This window comes from Pongo abelii, chromosome 9, assembly GCF_028885655.2.
Source record: "Pongo abelii isolate AG06213 chromosome 9, NHGRI_mPonAbe1-v2.0_pri, whole genome shotgun sequence".
In the NCBI taxonomy this organism is placed as follows: domain Eukaryota; kingdom Metazoa; phylum Chordata; class Mammalia; order Primates; family Hominidae; genus Pongo; species Pongo abelii.
The window spans coordinates 105,233,695-105,252,478 of NC_071994.2; the positions used below are offsets into that span (position 1 = coordinate 105,233,695).

General features: G+C 37.0%; 1 protein-coding gene across 12 annotated transcripts in view; it reads left to right on the forward strand.

The window, feature by feature from the left end:
- Positions 1–18,784, forward strand: part of YAP1 (Yes1 associated transcriptional regulator) — a 125,152-nt gene that overhangs the window by 81,464 nt on the left and 24,904 nt on the right. For 6 of the 12 annotated variants that reach the window (XM_024255114.3, XM_024255118.3, XM_024255115.3 and 3 more), the window contains one exon: positions 16,176–16,369. In XM_024255114.3, coding sequence (XP_024110882.1) covers positions 16,176–16,369 — 194 coding nt within the window. The remainder of the gene's footprint in view (positions 1–16,175; positions 16,370–18,784) is intronic. The other 6 variants (XM_024255116.3, XM_024255120.3, XM_024255117.3 and 3 more) reach the window with 1 other exon arrangement.

Here is an 18,784-nt window from a genome sequence, read left to right on the forward strand (position 1 = left end):
ATGTTGATTTTGGTTCCTTTGTTTCAGTTTCCCAAAACTTGCTTTCTGTGCATTTACATACACGTGTGTATGTGTTACTATAATGTCTTGAAATAAGAAATAAAAGGATAAGTAAAATACAAATACCTATATGCAATTTATTAAAATAAGACTAAAGCCGAAGGTTGTTGAGACATTTTTTTCATCAGAGTTAAATATTTGGCATTAATAATTAAATATCTATAAAAATTTTGAGACATTCATTAACATTTTTTCTTTTTTAAGCCAAATATTTTTGTTGTTAAAAATAATATTTTCCTTTTGATGAAAATGCACCTAACAACCAACTAAATAACTAAGAATCCATCCTGTTAGTGTTGGGGGAAAACCACTGAAGTCTCTAGAAACCAAATTGGTAACTTCATTAATGGAGTCTTGAGCAAAGAGAATGTCAGCATCTAATTATTTAAATTTTATCAAAGCAAGTCTCTTGATAGCTATATGCTAAAAGTAAGGTTTTTTTTGTTCTGTTTTGTTTTGTTTTGAGGTTTGGGGCTTTTTTTCCCCTTATCAACTCAAGTCTTTCCTGGTTATCCTGGGCTGTCAGTATTTGGTTATGGACTATATTAATTACTTAGCGTACAGAGGAAAAGATGTGTGTTTTAGATAAAAAGAGTTATTGCTAACTAAAAATTATTAACAGATGGCCAGGTGCGGTGGCTCATGCCTGTAATCCCAGCACTTTTGGGAGGTCAAGGTGGGTGGATCACTTGAGGCCAGGAGTTCCTGACCAGCCTGGCCAACATAGTGAAACCCCATCTCTACTAAAAATAGAAAAAAATAGTTGGGAGTGGTGGCGCACGCTTGTAGTCACTCAGGAGGCTGAGGCATCAGAATCACTTGAATCCAGGAGGCAGAGGTTGCAGTGAGTGAATATCATGCCACTCTACTCCAGCCTGGGCAACGGAGTGAGACTCTGTCTCAAAAAATTAAGAATAAAAATAAAAATTAGTAACAAGCTGGATGCAGTGGCTCATTGCACTTTGGGAGGCCGTGGTGGGCAGATCACTTTAGGTAAGGAGTTCGAGACCAGCCTGGCCAACATGGTGAAACCCCGTCTACTAAAAATGCAAAAATTAGCCAGGTGTGATGGCACACGCCTATAATCCCAGCTGCTTGGGAGGCTGAGGCACTGAGAATCACTTGAACCTGGTAGGCAGAGGTTGCAGTGAGCTAAGATGGTGCATTGCATTCTAGCCTGGGAGACAGAGTGAAACTCCATCTCAAAAACCGAGGCCAATGAATCATGAGGTTAGGAGATCAAGACCATCCTGACCAACATGGTGACACCCTATCTCTACTAAAAATACAAAAATTAGCTGGACTGGTGGCACGCGCCTATAGTCCCAACTACTCAGGAGGCTGAGGCAGGAGAATCGCTTGAACCTGGGAGGTAGAGGTTGCAGTGAGCCAAGATCACACCACTGCACTCCAGCCTGGGCAACAGAGCGAGACTCCATCTCAAAAGAAAAAATTATTAACCAATAAAACTCACAAAATTTGGCCCTCATAATGATTCCTCTAATCATCATTTTTTCAGTGGGGAGAATGCTACTCTTCTGATCACTGCAGAACATTCAACATCCCTGGCCCACTAAGTGCCATAGCACCACACGGCCATTATGATTCCTCGGACCACCAACACTTTTTTTTTTTTTTTTTTAAATGCTGGGAGAGTTAGGGAATATGGTCTAAAATCTGAGCTCCTCTGAGATCCAGGGAAATTATACCCAAGGTTATATAGTTAAATGACAAAACTGAAATTTGAATTTGATCTTTTGATACCTAGAATTTATAAGAAATTTAGACTGAATGCAGTTAATCTTTCAGAAATACCTACTAATGCTGATACATGAAAATTTCAGAGGGAGAAAAATAGTGGTTAATGCACTTGCATCTTGTATTGTGACTCATTTTGAATAAATTACCCAAAGATAATGAGTTTTTCTTTTTTTCTTTTCTTTCTTTATTGTTTCTTTCTTTTTCGAAGACGGGGTCTCACTCTCATCGCCCAGGCTAGAGTGCAGCATGGCTCAATCTCAGTTCACTGCAGCCTCAATTCCTGGGCTCATACAAGCCTCCCACCTGTAGCTGGGACTACAGGCATGTGCCACCATACCCTGCTAATTTTTTTGTGTTTTTAGTAGACATGGGGTTTTGCCATGTTGCCCAGGCTGGTCTCAAACCCCTGGGGCTCAAGCAGTCTGCCTGCCTCTACCTCCCAAAGTGCTGAGGTTATAGGCGTGAGCCACAGGGCCTGGCCAAATTTCTAATTACACAAGAGAATTTAAGATCTCTGATTGGAACAGACTTTAAAGGCATCTAGTTGAATTATTTACCCAGTTCTTGCCTCACCAATCTCAGCTTTGACCTTTCCCTTTACTAGTTTACTTCATTATAGTGTAGTCCATTCTACTTAAGGAAAATTCTAATGACCACAAAGTTTATATTTCTTGATTACCCAAAAATTTACTTCCTTTCACATGTGTGAATACAGCTCTAATACCAGCAGTGTTCTCTAACTGTGGTTTCTCTGCTTTTTCATGTGTTCAGAGTTCTCTGTTCTTTTATCAATTTACTCACTTCTCTGGATGTCCTTCATTTTGCTAGTGCTTCTTTAAGTGTTATATTCTGTAGTGTTTCATATGTACATTATCCTGTGAGAAAAATAGTTATGGCATTCCTCTGACCTGTCATTTTCAATCTCCAAAAATCTTTCTTCAATCTGCAGTAGAGGCTAGCGTCTCTTTTCCACATGATAGTTACAACAGTGTACTTGATTCAACTGAATTAAATTGGGATGTAGAAAAAGTTACCTTCTCAGCTGGAAATCAAGAGACCCAAGTTCTGCTATCACAGTATAACCAACTGGATCAGAAAGATACCTAACTTCTCTTGACTTAATTTGACTCATCTGTAAAATGTGACTGAATTAGACTGGATGCTCTTAAGAATATTTCCAGTCTTTAACTGAATACAATATGCTCAGTAACTGCTTTGGACTCTTGCTTAAGGTTACTTCTCAATAGCCTTTTTGATTTGAGTGCATTGAGGTTTCAGAGATGCTTTTGAACTATTTATTGCACCATTTAAGTTTAACTTTGGTCCTCTGGTCACAGTGTGGAATTACTTTTGAAGAGGAGACAGGGAAATCTTCCAGCCTTTAATCTAAAGATAAGCCTTATCACATGGTGAGTATGTCCAGGCAAACAAATCTGATGGGGGGTGTGGGAAGTGCTGGGCTGAATAGTTAAGCTTTGTCCACACTCTCAAACTCTTGGAAGCATATGGGAGTTTAAACATGTTCATGTTCGCAAAGTTCAGCTTTATTGCCTTAAAGATGATGCCCTGTTGGTACACTTTGCTTCCAAAATTTAAAACTCCCATAAAGTTGCCATGACAGAAAGTCTAATGTAAGCAGATTTGAAGCCTAGTTCCAGGCCGTGTGCTTAGCAAAACCTGATTTAAGACATACTAATAGAGATTGTTACCAATTATTGCTCTCACTACATTTTCTTTTTCCTTCAAAAGCAAGCATTTGCTGAAATGAATATTTTAATACATAAGATTATAGAATAGATTTCAAAATTAGTTCCATACTTGAGCTCTGCAGTTTTTAAAATTTTATGTTAAATTCAATAGGATATATTCTAAAAAGTAAACAACTTTAGGTGTATTCCTCTGTCCAGTGTGTCTCAACTATGTTTTGTGAAATTTCGCTGTTCCTTTTTAAAATGTTTTATTTTTTATCTAAAAATAAATACTTTGGTTAGCTAGGGAAAATATCCAGTAAGATAGTTCCAAAATAGTTTATCAGTTATGGTAAGCAGTCTCTCCTATACTAACCAAGGCTGAGTAGACATATGTTAAGGAGGATAAACTAATAGGTAATTTCTACTTGATCAGTATTTCATTGATGCAATTAGTTAATTACACAGTGAAGAAACATTTTTGTCTTTCTTTACATAATGAGTACATTGTTCATACAGGATTTTTTAAACATGAAAGTTTAAGACCAGCAACGTCACTTAGATGATAGTTTAAACTAATGCCTTATTCGTGTTATTAAAGCCCCTATCAAACACACTCAAAAAGACCTTACATAGTTTTTTGTGTTTTTTTTTGTTTCTTTGTTGTTGTTGTTGAGACGGAATCTCGCTCTGTCGCCCAGGCTGGAGCGCAGTGGCGCAATCTCAGCTCACTGCAACCTCCGCCTCCTGAGTAGCTGGGACTACAGGTGCCTGCCACCATGCCCGGCTAATTTTTTGTATTTTAGTAGACACATGGTTTCACCGTGTTAGCCAGGATGGTCTCGATCTCCGGAACTCATGATCCGCCCTCCTCGGCCTCCTGAAGTGCTGGGATTACAGGCGTGAGCCACCTTGCCCAGCCTCTTACATAGTTTTTTAAAAGGAAACTGTTTTTCAAGTTATATTTGTATTAACTCTGTATTAACAACTAACATCTTATATGCTGGAAAAGAGGAACCATTTGGTGTTGCTTGCTACTTTTTGTACCAACCCAAAGATTCAGATATAAGAAAAAGAAAGAGATTATAGAATTATTGGAAAGGTCAAATTTCTGTTGAAAGTAATTGGTGTGATTTAGAAGGAGAGTGGTTCAGATTCTGTTTTGTTTTGTTTTATACTCATTTTGTTCTGCTACCCTAGTTGCTAAGGTCATTTTAGAACTCATTCTGGACTTGCTTCAACTTGGAGATTCTCCTGTGCATTACTAATACCATCCTCCTAACTAGGGAGAGAAACTATTTTAGGATTTATTTATTTATGCAACAAAAGTTTGGGTGCCAGTTACATGCCAGGCACTATGCTAGCCATGGGTTGGGAGGAACAAGCTACTAAACAAGTAAATAAATAATTACAAATGTATTAAGTATGGTAAAGGGTACTAAACAATATGGGATGAAAGGAACTAGGGTGGTGGGAACCTGCTTGCACCTGGGTGGTCAAGGGAGGTTTTTCAAAAAGGCACGTAGGAAGCCACCAGTCAAATTTCAGACCAGTTTTTGTGCTTTTCAGTAAAAACTCTGAGGTATGCATCACTTCTAAATTATAAATTATCCTCTCTGAAAGAGCTTTACTAGTAATAAATGAAATTAGAAATAAAGTGTTATAATTGACCTGTTTATTCATTAATCTAACATGAATTCATAGTGACAAGTATATTTTAAAAGGTAATGGCCCTTTATTTTTTTAATTTTTAGTTTTTTAGAGACGGTGTATCTCTGTGTTGCTCAGTCTGATCTTGAACTCCTGTCCTGAAGCAGTCCTCCTGCCTCAGCCTCCCAAGTAGCTGGTATTACAGGTGCAAGTCACCATGTCTGGCTGCTTCTCTACAGTCTCATTATCTGAACTTTCTTTCCTAACTAGACCTTAAACTTTATTTTCATGGTGGGGAAGAACGTCTAGTTGTGCTCTGGGGGCAAAGAGAGCTGAAAGCTAATTAGAACACGTTCTCCCTTTTCTGCCTCACCTCATTTAGCAACCCCTGTGTCCTGCCCTAAACTGCTTGATGAGGTGATGAGGAGAAAATGTTCTGCTGGTTTTATTTTTGTTTTCTTTTAGCTCCATTCATGATTGAATTGTTTGAAAAATAACATTATAATGAATTTTTATGGTTGGAGGAGGGGGAAGTTGAATTGACTAAAGTATTGATATTTGTTACCAGTGTTTTTGAACAGCTAAAGATGTGAAAAGTTTAATCCAGTTTGCGGAGGCTGGGAGTTGGTGCTGGGGAAAAGGTTTGGCTGTGTCCCCATCCAAATCTCATCTTGAATTGTAGTTGCCATTATCCCCACATGTTGTGGGAGGGACCAGGTGGGGATAATTGAATCATGGGGGCAATTTCCCCCATCCTGTTCTCAGATAGTGAGTGAGTGCTCGCGAAATCTTATGGTTTTGTAAGGGGCTTCCCCCTTCCCTGAGCACTGATTCTTCTCTCCTGCCATCATGTGAAGGAGGACATGTTTGCTTCCCCTTTTGCAATGATTGTACGTTTCTGAGACCTCCCCAGCCATGCTGAACTTGTGAATCTATTAAACCTCTTTATTAATTACCCAATCTTGGGTATGTCTTTATTAACAGCGCAAGAACAAACTAATACAGTAAATTGGTACCAGAAGTGGGGAAAGAAGTGCAGAGTGTGGGATGGAGAGGTTACTTAGCCTGTGACAAAACCTAGAGTAGGATGGTAGAGCAGGTGAACTGTCCCCACATATTGATCATTAGGGAAATGCAAACCAAAACCACGATGAGATAACACTTAACTCCCATTAGGATGGCTGAAGTTTTTTTGAAAAGATAACAAATGTTGTCCAGAATATGGAGAAATTGGAATCCTCATACATTGCTGTTGGGATTGAAAAATTATGTAACCACTTTGGAAAATAGAATGGCAGTTCCTCAAAACATTAACCATAACATTCCCATATGACCAAGCAATTCCATTCCTCAGTATAGAGGCTAAAGAATTGGGAACGTATGTCTACGCAAAAACCTGTACCCGGGTTTACAGCAGTATTATTTTATAATAAATAGCCAAAAAGTGAAAATAACCCAATGTCCATTAGTTGATGAATAGACTAACAAAATGTGGTATATTCATATAATGGAATATTATTTGGCAATTAAAGGGAATGCAGTGCTTGATACATATTAAAACGTGGGTAAATCTTGAAAACATTATAAATGAGAATAGCCAGGCACAAAAGGCCATATATTGCTTAATTCCATTTTCAGAAATGTCCAGAATGGGAAAATTCATAGAGACAGAAGTAGATTAGTGGTTGCCAGGGACTGGGAGGAAGGGCAGTAGGTAGTGAACTGCTAATGGATACAGGGCTTTTTTGTTTGTTTTTGTTTTTGTGACTTTTTTTTTTTTTTGAAGTGATGAAAATGTTCTGAAATTAGATATTGGCAACGGGTGTACAATTCTGTGAATATGTAAGAACTACCAGACAGTACATGTAACAAGGGTGAATTATCCCAGTAAAGAGAAAAAATTATTTCTAGGCATGATGTCATTTAGGTATATAGCTTAGTTGGGGAAATACCTTTTGTATATTGATCATAAAAAGATGTATTCAGTCATTAGGTTAGGACTCTCATCTTTTCCTTTTTTTTTTTTTTTTTTTTGTAAAAGATAGCTTTTCAGTGGGAATTAAATAAGCAATTTTTACTGAAAAACTACATTTTATGTTTAAGTAGATAAATTATTATGCCACTTTATAGCGACTCTCTGTAGATGATTCAGTCCCCTTAGGTCATGCAGTGAACACTTAGAGCCAGGAGTGAGTGTTTTGTGTTTTGTTTTTACTGCTTTAAGACCCATAGATGGCCTATTAGTTTGTGTTTTTAGAAGAACATTAATTTCTTTTAACAAGTCTACTGTTTTATAGTTTTGAGTACACTCGTAAGTATGAGGAAAACCCAAATATTTCTTTTAAATGTTTTGAACAAGTTAATATAGCTATGCTAATACGGAAATATTCAGTGTCTGAGATTTGAAAAAATACTAGACAAAAGCTTTTGTTGTGGGAGATTTGATGTAATGTTTTAATAGCTCAAGAATTGTTTCTTATTTTAAATGTATACCCAATAAGATTACTAGAATTAAATTTATTATTCCAAAGTTTATGACTAACAGATCTGTAATACATTGTTATAATCCAAGTTTTGAGGTTACAAATCATGTAAATGTAAAAATTGTCTGAAGTTTGGAAATTCACATGTTTAGAATGAAACTTGGGGAAAAAAACCTATGGTGATGACCCCTTTCTTTTATTTTTGAGAAAGTAGTCCCTTATTTTTCAGTAATTGCTCAGTCATTGGTTTTCTACCATAAAGCTGTCAGGGCTGATTTGTTAAGCAAAACTTGAAACAGTTACTATTTCGTAGTGCAAGAAGCACAGACTCTAAATTTTAAAATATAGCCTAATTTTTAAAATTCTGACATTTTGTGGGGTTTTTGTTTTGTTTTTACCTTTTAGAAATTTTATTAAAACTGGAAACATTGGGATTTCAATAGTTGATAGCCAGAGGAAGTTGGTAATGCTATTCTTTTCTTTTCTTGCTGCCCTGCCCCCTTTCCCCAGTAAACAAAGCCGGTTTTGTTTCTTGCCTGCTTGTGAGGTCTCTGCTGCACCCCATGTGGGTGCACCGCTCTGTGCTTTGTTGAAAGGCTTAAGATACTCAGAAGGTAAAGAACAGGATGCTTCTGGAGAGGAATAAATCCCAGCTTCAGTAGATAAACAAGGTTGTTTGAATTGGTCATTTAAGTGAGTTCTTTATATGGAAACCTTGTAGTGCTGCTTGTATCCATAGGTAACAACATTTAGGTAAAGAAAGCCAAAAGTACTCACAATAGTCATCACAGTATTTCTCTTACATAATATTGTGCAAGTTTCTGTTTAATTCTGTGGACTGGTTCTTCCTTCATCTTTTGATATCCTAACTAATTTTTCCTGTTCCGTGGTTTTGAATAGTCAGATAAGCTTAGATTTGAAAAAGACCTTACCAACCAATTCAGTTTGCCGTCAGCATTGGCTATTGTCATTAATGATTACTGCTTATGGTATCTAATTCTGGGAAACTGGTGAGAAGCAAAGGATATTACCACTTTATTTTTGTGCAATTTTATTGCTATTCAGTTTTTTTCACCAAGAATGTATGTTATTTCATAAATAACTTAATGTTATGTTACATAATGAAAATATAGTGGGGAAAGCTCAAAAGCTTATCCAAATGTTTCTTAATAGATGAAGTATTTAACAATGTATAGCTCTAGAATCTGTTTTGAAATCAATCATGTTTTATAATTCCAACACTCCTCAGCTTACTAATGGCCTATTTTCTAGCAGGTTTTTGGGGTTTTGCTTTTTTATTGCTTGGAACCAAAAACATTTTTCCCCAATAGTTGTTTGCTTTGGGCCTCAATTTACGACATGTTCATTGTATGTGATGAATCTCAGATCAGTTCCCCAATTCATATTTAACTCATGCTATCAAACCTGGCACAGCACACTGTATAAAATGTTTCTGTGTGGAAATATGTTGAGTGTTATATTGAAACACCAAGAAGATGTTTCACCAAAAGAGAAGGATCCCCTTAGGCCATTGGCTCAATCTCCACTACCTTTTTTCTATTTAGACCTTGTAGGAAGGAGAAACATGCATATTTTTGTGAATCATAGGAATATGTGGAAACAGTAAATGGTATGATTAGGAGGAGGGGGAGAGAGAATGTATATGTGTTTGTCTGTGGAGGAGAAGGAGAGAGGTATAGGAATCATCAAAATATGGAATTAGTCTGTAGGAGTCAGTCTTTAGGTTTAGAAAGAAGTTCTGCAGAAGAGAGGGGACTAAGGTTTATGGAGCACCCACTATTCCAGGTGTGTGATAGCATAATCAGTCCTCATAATAACTCAAATGGAGATGTCAGAATCCTTGGTACGGATGAGAAAACCGAGGATTAAGTGAATTAATGAATTAGTATGCCCAACTCTAATTCAGGTTCATTTGATTCTAAAGCCTGTGTTTTTTATTATACCTGTCAATTATGTAACTATGTTGGTAACAGATAAGAGCAATTTTATTACATGAGGTTGTTGGTGCCTGGCAAATCTTAGGTCCCAAAAATTGTTGGCTTTTTTCCTATCCATTGCCCTATAAAATACTAAACTATAACCTATAAGGATGAAAGTTTTAGCCATTTACTTTTTATAAAGCCATTTCCTAAGTCTTCATGAGTTAATAAATACATTTTTTTTCCATATGAGATTAATAAGGCTTTGAACAAGCTGGAGCAGTATGTCATGTTTTGACATCCCTTCTCTCTTCCAGACAAAATATTAAAACAAGATAACCAAAAAGACACAACTAGGGTATGAATTTTTAAAAAATCTCTATAGGTCAGAAAATAAAACCACATAAAGCACTGAGGGTAGTGCTAGAGGCCTGCCAGGTTTAGGGGCCATTTGGTTCCTGAGAAGAACTGTTAATAAAAGTATTAATAAGGAAGAGGACACACAAAACAGGCTCAATTGGAAAAGCCAGGCGCGCAGCTGACCTGGCCCTGGCCTAGGACAAACGTTTACAAGGATTGACCACATGTCAAGTCACAGAGTCACAAATTGTCTAGAATCAATATTATGTAGACTATGTTTTTTAAACCTCAATTCAATTAAATTTAAACTCATAATAAAAAAGTTAGTTTCAAAAAACATGTCTTGCCCTGCCAGCTATTAAAACATATTACTAAAGTTGTACTGTTGTACATATTGTACATACTAAATAACGTGTGTGTTTATATACATATATATAACTTACATGTTTATATAGTATAAACATAAAGGCAGTACTGCCGTACTAGTATAAGAATAGTTAGATTAATAAACAAAAAATCTGGAAATAACAAAATGTGAAAATTTAGTCTATGATAAAGATGAGGGGAAAGATACACTGTAACACAAGTGGTGTTGGGACTAATGGTTAGCATATGGAAGAAGATAAAATTAGATCCATTCATGCCATACACTAGAATAAATTGCAGTGGATCAGATTGAGTTGCCAAGTAAATGAGAACTATAGTTTTTTAGTTAAAATGGGTGAATTTCTCTGTAGTTTGAAAGTGAGGAAACGTAATTCAAATTTTTAAAAAGATTGATAAATTTGACTAAAGAATAAGCTTTTTTTTTTTAGACAAGAGTCTTGCACTTGTTGCCTAGGCTGGAGTGCGATGGTGCGATCTCAGCGCACTGCAACCTCTGCCTCCCGTGTTCAAGTGATTATCCTGCCTCAGCCTTCAGAGTAGCTGGCATTACAGGTGCCTGCCACCACGCCTAGCTAATTTTTATATTTTTAGTAGAGATGGGGTTTCACCGTTTTGGTCAGGCTGGTCTCAAACTTCTGACCTCTAGTGATCCGTCTACCTTGGCCTCCCAAAGTGCTGAGATTACAGGCATGAGCCACCACGCCTGGCTAAGAATAAGTTCTTATGAAAAACAAGCAAAAAGATGACAAACTGAGGAAAATTATTGGTAACATATCACAGACACAGACTTCTTATCCTTAGTGTATAGATTGTATAATAAGACATAGCAAAAATAAAATCATACTGAGATACTCTACTTATCTTTCGGATTGGCAGAAACCCAAAATTGGCAAGTCTTTGGGGGCAAAAAAGCTCTCTCTTAGATTACTAGTGAGGATACATCAAAGTACAACTCCTGGGGTGGGGCGGTGGTGTAAATTTGGCGATATCTAGCAAAATTATTTATACTTTTAACATTCAACTAAGCAATCTCCCGTATAGAAATCTACCCAAAGATATGGTAGCAGAAATACAAAATTATGTATGAGCATATTCTGTACAGTACTCTTTACTAATAATGAAAACCTAATAGGAAATTGGTTGAATAGAATATTAACCAGCTATGTCAATAGGAAAATGAGGGAAAATCTCTATATGCTGCTTTAGAGTTATCTCAGGTTATATTGTTACAAAGGCAAAAGCAAAGTGGAAGGAAGTATCCATAGTATGCTACCATATATCAAAGAAGAAGGGATGTGTATGTGTTTGCTTACATTTTTAAGAGTAGAGTAAAGGAAATACTGATACAGTTTACCTGTTACCTATTGGAGGTAGGAGGAAGCGGATGGGAAATAAAGCAAATCTCTGAAATTTAAAGGCGGAATGTCATAAGTACACCTGTGTTTCAGGTGGTTGGCTAATTATAGAAGAATAATTTCAGGTGACTTTAAAGCACAGTGATTTTACTTTACGTACTTAATGGAATATCTTGAGATAAAATTGCAAAGAAATCTGAAAATTGAATCATTTTAGCGATCATAATGTTATTTTTAGATGATTGCATACGTATAGAGGACAATACATATTAATGTTGTTAGAACCCAGTTTTTCAGCATGAGAAAAAACAGTTGTTATAAAATCAAAGTGAAAACCATGCATCCTAAATCTGAATTGGAAATATGCATTTTCCGAAGGAGAGTACCACCTAGAAACAGTTACAAAAAAGCAACAAAATGATAATAGGTACCCCCTAGTACGCAGAGTAATGTCTCTGCCATTTCCCACTCAAAGAAATCAGTGCTTTTTCAAAAAAGGCTGAGTAAAATTTGGGGCAGGGAATATACTAGATGACCTTGGAACATCTTTTTGTGCCTAAAAGCAAACAAGGAAGTAGACCAAGCCCATTGTAGCCATAGCAAAAAGATCCAGCTTGAAGGGCTTACCCTGGTCAAATATGGCACACTTTGAACATTGATCAGAATAACTGTGCTGGATTAAAACACATCATAAACATATTTTAAAATCTGTGATTTCATAATGATTTTTTTCTCTTCGCTCCAGGTAGCAGAGTATCAGAATGATTTTTTTTTTGAGATGGAGTCTCACTCTTTCGCCCAGGCTGGGGTGCAGTGGTGCAGTCTTGGCTCACTGCAACCTCTGCCTCCCGGGTTCAAGCCATTCTCCTGCCTCAGCCTCCTGAACTAAGCTGGTACTACGGTCACCCGCCACCACGCCTGGCTAATTTTTTTTTTTTTTTTAATTTTTAGTAGAGATGGGGTTTCACCGTGTTAGCCAGGATGGTTGTGATCTCCTGACCTTGTGATCCACCTGTCTCGGCCTCCCAAAGTGCTGGGATTGCAGGCGTGAGCCACTGCGCCTGGCCAATTTTTTTTTTTTTTTTTTAACTCTTATTGGCTACCTTTCGGAGGACTCTGGGACCAACTGATCATCCTGAAAATATACACAAAAAGGGAATGAATCAAACATTTATTCTTTATCTTACCTGTATAAATTATGTTTCAGGGTAACCAAATACTTAATATGGGAAAATTCTTATTTATAGAACTTCAAATAATACATGGGAAGGAATGATACCATCATTTTGGAACCTCTAATGAAATAATGGGTTTAGGTTTAAAAAAATCAGTGGTTGCTAAAAACCATTGGGTGAAAATAACCTAAAATGGGTGTAATAAGTTTACCACATCTGCACCACTGATTCATCCTTATCATGAAGACAGTCATCTTGTGCCTTCTCTTCTCATGTAGTGCCACCAATGAAGTATTCTTGCCAAAAATTGTGATCAGGCCTCTATATTCAAACTTGTTTACAACAAATCAAGAAATGGAAAAGCATGCTGCATAGCACTATGAGGATGCAATCAGCAAAGTCCAGGCTGTAGAAAATTCTTTGAGGCAAATGACACAGTTTCTTTGACAAATAAATGACAAAGGAAAAACCAAGGGGGAACCTGTGTATTAAACAGTGGTCCTCAGAGCGCTGGCATGAATCAAAAGTCACTGGGAGGGCTTGTCAAAACACAGATTGCTGGCTTCATCCCGTAGTTTCTCATTCATTAGCCCTGGGTTAGGGCCCATGAATTTGCATTTCTAAAACGTTGCTAGGTGCTCTTCCTCCTGATGATCCAGAAACCGCAGAACCATGTTATTAAAGAAGTCTTGGATTATGAATCAAATACAATGTATGGACCTTGTTTGGATTCTGTTTTGAACAAGCCAATTGTAAAAATAACAATAATTCCCTTGATAATAGGGAAATGTGGACATGGGATGGACTTTTGATAATATTAAGGAATTGGTAAATTTTGATAGTGTAATCATGGTATTGTAATTATATTTTTCTTTTTTTAAAGAAGGCCCCATCTTTTTAGAATACATGTTGAAATTATGGGTAAAATGCTATATTGTTTGCTTGAAAATAATTGGCGCTAAAAAGTAGTTGAGGATAGAGGTAAAAGAGATTGGCCATGTATTGACAATTGGGAAGAAAGCGAGTGATGAGTATACAAGGATTCATTATCTGTATTAATTTTTCTACTTTTCTATGTTTATGGAAATTACCTTCAAAATGTAAAATATATGTTTGGAAACATAAAAATATATTCCAAAATAGCTCATGAATTAAATGTAAGTCACCATAGAAATTACACATTTTTTGGAATAGAACAGTCATGAATTATACTATTTCAAAACATGTGGGATGTAGGTAAAGCAGGACTTAAGGGTAAATTTATTGACTTAAGTCTTCCAAAAAAAGATGTAAATGAATTAAGTTCAACTCAAAAGTTAGAAAATGAAATACAGAAAAGCTGGAGGGAAAAAGAGCAGAAAAAATAGAAATAAGTTAATAATGCAGTCATCTTTTATTAACAGGTAGCTAAGAAGATTGGATTGAACTAAGGCATTATTTTGAGAGAGATTGGTCTGTAATATTCCTCTCTCTAATATCCTTGGTTCTGTCTCGGTGCTATGCTAGCCTGATAGAAGAATTGGGCAGTCTTGAGCCAGGTATGGTGCTCGCCTGCAGTCTCAGCTACTTGAGAGACAGACAGTAGGATTGTTTGAAGCCAGGCATTTGAGACCAGCCTAGGCAACACAGTAAGACAGAAAAGGAAAAAAAAAAAGATGTAATGTAAAGAGAAATTAATAGTAGGACTTCTCTCTATTGTCTTACATAGTTTCTGCCTCAGTGAGTAACTACTCAACTTATGTAGAAATGGCTCAGTATTTTTTCAGCACACACTTTGTGCCAGATGCTGTGCTAGGTATTGAGGACACATAGATGACTAGGATACGGCCCATATGCCTGTGGCACTCAGTCTGAGGGAGCATATAAATTTGTAAACAAAAAATTAGAATCAGGCAAGAAATGTCAGTAGACAATATGGAAAAGTTCCCGAGGCAATTCCTTGAGAGAAGAAAATTCTTAATGTATAGGATGGACCCAGCCTTGTGAGGTTTTGCTCAAGTAGTCTCCAAGAAGAAATGGCATTTAGCAAGCAGCCAGTCTGTTATAATGGGACACATGAAAAATCACGAGGAGTTTGCTGTGTGACTGGGAGACCATTAAGTTATAAGAGCTGTCAGTGTATGTTATTTAGGATTTTTGTAGCAAGGTTTATATGAGAGATTGGCCTGTAATTTTCCTTTCTTTTAATATCCTTGTATGGTATCAAGGTTATGCTGGCCTTATAAGTGTTGGAAAATATTCTTTCCTTGTTATGCTCTGGAAGAGGCTGTGTAAGATTGGTATTATTTCTTCCTTGAATGACTGCAAAGCCATTGGGACCTGGGGTTTTCTTTAGTCAATGTGTACTAAACATTTAGTAGAAACAGTGACCCAAAATTTCAACTTAAGTTGAATATGTATCTGAAAAGGTTTATTATTCTTACTAACATTTTCACATAAAACTTCCCTCTGCCCACTGAGGTTAATTCAGTTTGATCAGTGTTGTATCTGTGATAGAAATTCACTAGTATAAAAACCTAGTCCGTTTCTAACCACCAAATGGTGTATTACAGCTTCAAAAAAAATTTTTTTTTTTTTTTTTTTTTTTTTTTTTTTTACTACCTAGGCTTTGTGCTGGGGGTACCATGGTGTCAAATGAGACAAATCCATGTCATCCAGATACTTGTGGACTCGATTTGATATGAGCAAGCATCAGATCATTTTAATCTACTTGCTTTATTGGGATGCGTATGTGGATATATTAAGGGCTGATTATTTTGATGGGCTTTGCTGTTTGGAATGCTTTGTCTTAATTTTTGTGGATGAATTTTTAATTTATATATTTCATAAGAAGTAATGAATTTGCACCGTTCATACTTCAGAAGTTATAAATAAGGTTCTCCAACTTTGTCCTTTAGTCACCCAGTTTCCCATCTCTGGAGCCAAAAGATGTTAGTTGCTTCTTAGCTATTCATCAATTTTTATATCCTCTGAATATGCAATATATATTCACCCCCGCTCCCTTCCCCGACCCCCCTTTTTTTAACACTTTCTCTTCTGCACCTTGCTTTTAATTTAGTAAGTCCTTAGAAACTGTTCCTTATTGTATGTTAAAACTACCTCCTGTTTCTTTTCTGACTTCCTTGTATCTTGTGACAACAGTAATAGTAAATTAATGTAGTCATTGTGATATTGATGGATTTTTAGGTTATTTCCAGTCTTCCTGCTCAAAAAAAGTTATATTGAATATCCCAAATTGCTTTTGAATAATTAAATCATCATTTTGTCTTCCTTCGCTAGTTTTTTAGGACAGATTTTTTTTTTCTTTTCATTTCAGCCATGAACCAGAGAATCAGTCAGAGTGCTCCAGTGAAACAGCCACCACCCCTGGCTCCCCAGAGCCCGCAGGGAGGCGTCATGGGTGGCAGCAACTCCAACCAGCAGCAACAGATGCGACTGCAGCAACTGCAGATGGAGAAGGAGAGGCTGCGGCTGAAACAGCAAGAACTGCTTCGGCAGGTGAGGCCACAGGTTAGAAACCAGCCTTCCACTTTTTGGGGTTTGTTTTCTTAAAGTTGGGCAGATTTCATTTTAACATTTATTAGTTACAGAGGAATGTTGTCTTTGTAAAACTGAGCGACACAGAAGCATTCTGTCCAGCCCTGTCCTTGTCTTAGTTTCGTGACTGTGAGTGGCCTTTGATCAAGTTACAAGGGATGTGACTTGGAAACCTGTATCATGAAGAGCTGTTTTGGTCATGGTCATTGCAATTGAGCAAAAATTGAAGGAAGCAAGGATGCTTTCTCTAATGTACATGGAATTGTGGATTGCTGTTTTTCTGAGGATTTCACTTAAGGGGAAATTCTAGAACATCACTTGGGAGAAAATATCCTTTATTAATAACTTACGTGGCAGGATACACCAATATGACATTCCTCAAGTGACGAATATGCTTCGGTATTACCGAATCTAAGAATTTTCATTTAAAATAAAATAAATGTCACCTTTGGCCAGGTGCGGTGGCTCATGCCTGTAATCCCAGCACTTTGGGAGGCCAGGGTGGGCAGATCACTTGAGGCCAGGAGTTCAAGACCAGCCTGGCCAACTTAGCGAAACACCATCTCTACTAAAAATACAAAAATTAGCCAAGCGTGGTGGCACACACCTGTAATCCCAGCTTCTCAGGAGGCTGAGGCACAAGAATCACTTGAGCCTTGGAGGCAGAGGTTCAGTGAGCCAAGGCTGTGCCACTGCACTCAAGCCTGGGTGACAGAGAGAAACTCTGTCTCAAAAACAAAAAGTTATCTTCAAGTTTAGAAGATGCCAGTGTGCTTTAAGATTACCTGCTTATGGATGTTTTTTTATGTTGGGAAAAGTAGGACATAGCAGTAGAGAGCTTGAAGCCCTTTAATCACCAATTCCATCAGCTTTCTTCTAGAAGGTATTGTTGATCTTTATGTTCCTAATATATATAATTAATCTCAACATTGATTTTTACTTTATCTTATTTCAGAGTGGTTAAATCTACTAAGTTCAGATATTGGAGATAAGGTCTTTTGTTAAGTAGTGTAGATATTTTTTAATTTCTATATAAAATTTTTTTGAATAGATAATAGAAAAATGGTATAATAGTGATAAATGTACAGAGGTGAAAGTACACTCAAAATTAGATCTTTTCCATGTTTTTCTAGTTCTCTCCTATGGGGCCTAAATAACTATGAGTTTCTTAGGTTTTTTGTTTTTTGTTAATTTTTCCAGAGATACTCTGTTTACATACATAAAATACATGTATCTGTGCTATTTTTTCCCTACCTAAATCACAGCATGCTAAGTATAGACATTTAAAAATCGTCATACTCGGCCAGGCATGGTGGCTTATGCCTCTAATCCCAACACTTTGGGAGGCCGAGGCAGGAGGCTTGCTTGAGCCCAGGAGTTCGAAACCAGCCTGGGCAACATGGCGAGACTCTGTCTCTTAAAAAAAAAAAGAAAAAAAAATCTCTACATTTCTGTTACCAGGAAGTAGGCACTTAAAGGTCTGTTTTTTGTTTTGTTTTGTTTTTTTTAGGGCTATATTTTAAAAGTATCTCTTGAACGTCAGTGAAAATATATGAACTCAGTACTACCTGAACTCTGATTTGGGGTTTGAGAAATTGGTACTTCAGGAGTTAAATTAAGCCATGGCATCTGAGACAGGCTCACCTTGAAACTGTGCTTTGTCGGTAATCTGTCCATACAATTCTAGTGTGATTGGCATCAAAGGTAAACCCCGATAGAAGGAGTAAGACAGTATGTGCCAACATACAATGTCAGGAACTTGTTGGGGCTCAGAAAATGATACTCCAAAATATGGTTCTTTGACAAACTAAACTAAGGAAGCAGCCTCAAGTTCTATGCCAAAGCACAGGATGAGGCTATTCTTTGAAGTTCCTTTATCTACCTAGAAACCAGACCCACCAAAAGGAATACAATTGCCTTTGATCCTCTCCCCAAAATTTCGTTAACCAGAGAAGACTGAAACTTGTATGACAGAGGAAAAGACTAAAAATTAAATTATCACACCTAGAGAGCTCAGAGGAACTTTGCCCAGACTATTGTCTTTTCTCAGATCCCATTCAGTTTCCAAAGAGAATTATTTACTAACCATTGTCTGTGTACTGGGCCCATTCATTCTTCCTAAAAATCATTTACTGCCCTTCAAAATGGTGTCATTTCCCTCATGTCCCCTTCCCCTGTGAAGAAGGGTATTATATAGTATCTGGAACTCACTTGGTTATTGGGTAATCATTCTCTTGCAATTTCCCCCATGCTTATGCACCTTAAATAAATTTGTTTGCCCTTTTCTCCTGTTAATTTGTCTATTATCAGTTCGTTTTCAGCGAACCTTTAGAGGGCAGAGGGGAGGTTTTCCTTTTGGCCCCTATAAAGGGATCTTGAAAGAAATGT